The sequence below is a fragment of the Salarias fasciatus genome, chromosome 6, assembly GCF_902148845.1.
Source record: "Salarias fasciatus chromosome 6, fSalaFa1.1, whole genome shotgun sequence".
Classification (NCBI taxonomy): Eukaryota; Metazoa; Chordata; class Actinopteri; order Blenniiformes; family Blenniidae; genus Salarias; species Salarias fasciatus.
This window is the reverse complement of record NC_043750.1, coordinates 26,603,454-26,609,659: the sequence shown is the minus strand read 5'-3', so window position 1 is coordinate 26,609,659 and position 6,206 is coordinate 26,603,454. Positions and strand designations below refer to the sequence as shown.

The following is a 6,206-nucleotide window of genomic DNA, read 5'->3' as shown; positions in this document are numbered from 1 at the left end:
CTGACTTTTTTAAGTAATAAATAGTGTTTAGTTTTCCAGCCGGCTCTTCTCTTGTAGTCTCGTTGCAACTATTCTGTTCACACATCCGTGTGATGCCACAGAATGAGACCAGACTGAAAACAAATATATCAGCTGAACAGCAAAGGCCTTCTTGTTGATATGCAGTACAGCGTGTCTGACTATCAACCATTCCGTAATGTTTCAGAATCATTCAGTTTGAGAGGAAACGATCAGACATGTGCATGGTTGCGTGACGTAAACTTGTGTCTTAGTGGGGTCATGAGGCCAGGTCAGGACCTGCACTGGCGCTTTGGAAGCAACCACACATTCAAATTCATTCCTCATTCCTGGAAGCTGCCCTCTGAGCCACGATTAAAAAATGTTTGCAGGTACAGCACATATGTTGCATGATCACCGAGGCAGTTCCGTTATAGCCTATTTATATTGAGAAAAAAAAAAAAAAAGATCAAGGTGCCAGATTTCATTAGTGCCCTGATTCTTCTGTTATAAAATAAAGAGGATATAAAGTTTGGAGTGCTCCGAGAGCACAGGTGTAACTTAGTGCTGTCTCTTGGGGGATATTCTTCTAAATTGTATCAGAAAACGTACTCAGATTATACACAGAGCTTTCCAGGTGGAACCCAGCTGTTCTGTAGTGCAGACACTTCACAAATTCAGAATCAAACCGTACATTCATGAGGTTAAAAGAAAGCTATTAGGTTCACGCTATCTGGTGTCAATGAATCAACTTTATAAATAAACATATGATAGAAAGCCAAGCTCAGTCCAGCTGTGTGCTGCAATATTGCATACGGATTTTTCAACAAACACCTGATTTCATCTTATATCAGAAGTGTTACTGATTATCATCTTTGGAATTTCTGTTTATAAGTTGTTTTCATATTTTTTTCTTGTGGTTTCTTAGGATTTTCGTTTACAGGAACTGTGTTTCTATATATTATTGTCTGTGAGCCTCCCCTGAGTCTCTTCCTCTCACTTGTTGCAGGCCGGAGAAGGAGTCGACCACAGCGACCACGGTCTCCCATTCTCGAGGCGAAAGACATTCCTCCCTTGGAGCTTCCCAAGTCCTCCGAGGACCTCCTGGTTCCTACCTCACAGCTCCTCAATGTCTCCGCCGTTTACGAGGTCCTGCGCAACTTCGGCACCGTGCTGCGGCTCTCTCCGTTCCGCTTTGAGGACTTCTGCGCCGCCGTGGCCAGCCAGGAGCAGTGCACGCTGCTGGCAGAGACGCATATCGCCCTGCTCAAAGCCATCCTCAGAGAGGAGGACACTTCCAACACCACATTCGGTCCCACGGACGTGAAGGACTCCGTTAACTCCACCCTGTATTTTGTGGACGGCATGACGTGGCCGGAGGTGGTGCGGGCGTACTGCGAGAGCGACCCGGAGTACCGGCACATTCTGCCCCTCCAGGAATGCGAGGATTACCCGTACGAACCGCTGGAGAGCAAAATCAAAGTGCTCCAGTTTTTGGTGGACCAGTTTCTGGCGACCAACATCGCCCGCGAGGAGCTCATGTCGGAAGGCGTGGTCGCCTACGACGACCACTGCAGGGTGTGCCACCGTCTGGGCGACCTGCTCTGCTGCGAGACGTGCTCGGCCGTTTACCATCTGGAGTGCGTAAAGCCGCCTCTGCAGGAAGTCCCGGAAGATGAGTGGCAGTGTGAGGTGTGTGTGGCGCACAAGGTACCCGGTGTGGCCGACTGTATCCCAGAGGTGCAGAAGAGCAGACCGTTTATCCGGCAACTACCGATCGGCTATGACCGACACCACCGCAAATACTGGTTCCTGAACCGCCGCGTAGTTGTGTAAGTTAACAACTTGATTCCTTGATTCACAGAGTCGACAATGTCATCCCACGTTCAACAGAAGGATATTTAGCAGAGGTCTTTAAGATTACTGAGACGCTTGATTCAGTTTGTGCTAAAAGTCTCATAGTAAGACTACACTGGACTGATTTACTATCAAATTCTAGTAACTATCTGATAAAAGTCTGTATTATGAAAAACTGAACTCCCATCTTGTGGTAACTAACACTTATTGATATTAGTATTGTTGTTGTCAAAGATAATTATTTTGGATGTGAGAGTTGTGTCTCTGAAATGATTGTTGAACACATATGTTGTCACCTTGGCGTAGATACTGTACATCGGCCTTGCAGACAACTGTTGTCACGTTCTTCCAACCAACAATAGCAATATCACCTTCTGACACAAGTTTTGGATGATCATTTTAATTAGTTTCAGTGTCGCTGCTACTGCAGGACGGCAACAATTCACCAGCCAGTGGAAACGATCAAGATTTCATGCATCTCATGGCACTTTTATGGAGAAAAATGAAATAATCTCACATGAGTAAATACAGGCATGCATGGCGAAGAAAAGCTCCCGTGGAAGTTTGCAGAAGCAGACTCAAATCTGGCAGCTTTCTGGTTTTAGGGGACAGCAGGAGAGAAAACTACAGCCTGAAGACAGGGAGCAGCAAACAAGTTGAGATCAGAGCAAAAACTAAGCTAGCAATGCAAAACCCAGATCACCTTTTTCAGTTTTCTGTTAAGTAGAACTGTAATAACCTTCAAGTTTGCATACATGTACATTAATGTGTGGTCAATGCTATGTTTTTAGTCTCTTTATGTTATCTATCAGACACACAGTGGTATGAGTAGTCGACTTATTCTTCAGATTGGAGGCAGTGAAGGTTGACTTTGTGCTTTACCAGCATATCAAACTGGATTTTTAAGCCTGATAGACATGATGCCACAAAGTGTAGTGTGGAATAAGCCTAAAGGTTTGCTAAAACCCCACAGTGTGTCGCAGACACTACACAGTTGGTGAACATAAATTATGTGTGCAATTTAAAAAAAAATACAATATGGAAAATAGCATTAACCACAGTGTTTTGGGTTCAGTTTGGCTCATCACAGCCTCTGATTCACCGATTTGGAATAATAAGTGAAAAGATATGCCTTCTTTAGGTATGCCACTGTGACACCTGTGTTTCTCTGTGAGCACTGAAGTATTTCATTTATCTGTAGCAGCAAACACAAGCTGAAGACATCGTTCAAGCCTCCTGCATTTGAGAGAAAATATCATTACAAGTTAATTGCGTGGCCCCACAGAGACTCATATTTGCTCTCAGGGGTGTAAAATAACACAAAAATTCATTAGTGTTCTTCGATGGTGTTTCATTTGTCTACTTTTTTTTATTGTTTTGTGGACAGCTACTCTGTTACAGTCAATTCATTTTAACACAAGCCCTGTCACTGCTCACATTTTATTATTTGTTCTATAATTCTCACTCTTCTATGCTTCATTTGAGTGTTTTTTTTTTCTTTTTTCATTTTTCAACACATTTTAGGTCCAGTGTTTTGTAGATTATCTGCTGTGCGTTTGTCTTGTCTCTGACTGGGAGAACAACAGCCGCATAGATAGATATGAGAACGGATCAGTTAGTAGATAGGTAGTTCATAATTTAATAACCAAACATACCTGCACCCCTGTATGGTTTCCGGCATCAGCAGCCGTCCCATATGTTAGTAAATGATGTCGGAGCTGAGCAGACGCAGACTGTGTGTGTGTGTGTGTGTTTGTGTGTGTGCTGGGTCAGCAGCAGTTGACCGTGTGATACATAAACCATGAAGGAGAGCAGATTACCTCGACCATGTAAGATTATAGGAGCAGCTCTACCTTAAAATTGACATCAATGTATTCACCTCTGCTTGTGTTTCCAGAGTGCCTCGACTCTGTCACTCAGTGCACAATCGAAGCGTGACTGGAATTGAACGCAGCGTCCGTTTAACAAACCAGCCCATCGCAGTCTTTAGTGTCCCGTCATGTCTGTACACACAAACAGTGTGACCACATGGATGCAGGTGACGGAGCATCCGTATATCCAGTAAAGAAGCTGGTGTGTGTGTGTGTGTGTGTGTGTGTGTGTGTGTGTGTGTGTGTGTGTGTGTGTGTGTGTGTGTGTGTGTGTGTGTGTGTGTGTGTGTGTGTGTGTGTGTGTGTGTGTGTGTGTGTGTGTGTGTGTGTGTGTGTGTGTGTGTGTGTGTGTGTGTGTGTGTGTGTGTGTGTGTGTGTGTGTGTGTGTGTGCGTGCGTTCTCGTATTTCTATCCTTGTTGGGGCCAAATGTCCCCACAAGGATAGCAAAACGTGAAACGACGTGCCTTGTGGGGACCTTTTTCCGGTCCTAAGTAGGAGAAACAGTGTTTTCTTGACCATGTTGTTGTTACTGAAAAAAGTAAAAGTGCAAAAACATTTCTTTAGGGTTAGGCTTTGTTGTGGTGTGGGTTAGGGTTAGGGTAAGGGTCAGGGTTAGGGGCTAGACATGAATGGGAGTCAATGGACGGTCCCCACAAGGATAGAAATACAAGACTGAGCGTGTGTGCGCGTGTGCGCGCGTGCGCGCGTGCGTGCGTGCATACTGCCTTCAGAGAAGTGCTGGACGGATGCTGAATAGAGATGACTATTAAAAGTATCCAGTTTTACAAGAAGTGAACGACTCTGTAGCATCCAAAGACAGATATTTTCACTGTAATTGAGCTGCATTTTTTCGCAAATATTTAAAATCCTCTATTTTTTTGTGCAATTTATAGATAATTATGACTTATGTCATGTATCGGTTTGCTATAATTTCATAGTTGGAGTTGTAACATGCAGGTATACCACACTGCCACTGCCTCGCTGTTTTCATTAGTTTAATTTAGCAGCTTATTTACAAACTATTAAAATCAACAAAGAGGCCAGAGCCGTCTTAGAGGTCATAGATACATGTACATGATATTATTATGCTAATTATCCAATAATGTTTGTCAGGATTATGCAAAACAGTCTCGCAACACATACAGCAAGAATATAGGGACATAATTTACCATTTTCACTGCATCCTCTTTATTATTGGTTATTAATCAAGTAGGCTGTTGATAAAATCAATATTGATCACTCTTTAAAGCACAACCTGGAAGAATTTAGGAAATATTTGGACTAATAATAACTGATGTGTGTGATGTATTTGTCTTTTTGAACCAGATGATGTGTAAATTAACTGAGTACCTGAAGCTTGATGATGGGATTTTGTTTCTGGACAGTTTTCTTGCTTCCAGGTACTGTTGTTTTTAGCCTCAGTGTTTCGAAGGACCAACTGATGCCTTGTAGTGGTTGAAATGCTGCTGATTATATTCCAGCTCCAGATTAGGACCATGTCCTGCAGATATTGCTGGACGTGGAAATGATGGATTTATGACTGCTTTCAAAAGCCTGTATCTGGATCCTTTGTTTGCAAGCTTCTCTCCTATGAAAGACTGCTTAGATTTCAGCTGCACTTGTAAAATTGAGATCTTTGCCATAAAATCTCAGCGATATCTTTCTCAGTTTGTGACGCTACGATGACAGATGTGCCACCATTTCACTTCACGACTACTTTAGTTTAAATACAGTCCTCATCCAAAACATGCATCACTGGCACGCACACACACACACACAAGGACTGCAAGCAATTACCGTTCCTCAGAACTGATGTGTCACAGTCGTCGTTTTCTTTGTTTGCAGTCACAATGGCAGATGTCGTCCAATGGCTGCAATCGTGATCAAAAGAAACACTGGATCTGTGTCGGCAGCAGCAGCCGCAGCCATTAAACCAGTTCCTCTAGCTATCCTTTTAGAAGTTGTTGAACCTAGTCGTGCCAGCGTTGCAGCTATCTGCAAGTGCGTAATGCATGATGCTGCATGATAATAAAAAAAAAAAAAAAACAGCTCGCGAGTATGCTTGAAATTTCTATCCTCCAGTTCAAAGGATAGTCCAAAGTTCAAATTTTACCCTTTTATAATCAGACAACGAAATAAATAAAACCTCTTGAGTCATTCTTTGATTATAAAATCAATGCTAAAAGTGGAAACTTACCCCAGTTTTTGAGATTTGTGACTTAAGCTGTTGTCTAAATGAAACATGTACTCGGCTCACTGGATTTCTGTATCTTCTTGATAAACGTCATGCAGTACTACTGTCCTACAGAGCAGTGTTATTTGCAACAAAGGTTGCTACATGAAAAAAAAAATTTCTCATTGTCACTTGTTTTTATGTAATTAATATGTCGTCACATTTGTTTTCTCATTTATTTGTCGGATGACCTGGTGCTCTAGTTGGTAGAAGGATGTGCATTTCCAGTTCAAGGGGCAAAACAGAC

The 6,206-nt window shown here is 42.7% G+C and overlaps 1 protein-coding gene across 5 annotated transcripts in view; it reads left to right on the top strand.

Annotated features, from left to right (window-relative positions):
* LOC115390677 (nucleosome-remodeling factor subunit BPTF) overlaps window positions 1–6,206 on the top strand; it is a 44,393-nt gene that overhangs the window by 2,507 nt on the left and 35,680 nt on the right. For all 5 annotated transcript variants that reach the window (XM_030094615.1, XM_030094620.1, XM_030094619.1 and 2 more), the window contains exon 2: window positions 1,007–1,829. In XM_030094615.1, coding sequence (XP_029950475.1) covers window positions 1,007–1,829 — 823 coding nt within the window. The remainder of the gene's footprint in view (window positions 1–1,006; window positions 1,830–6,206) is intronic.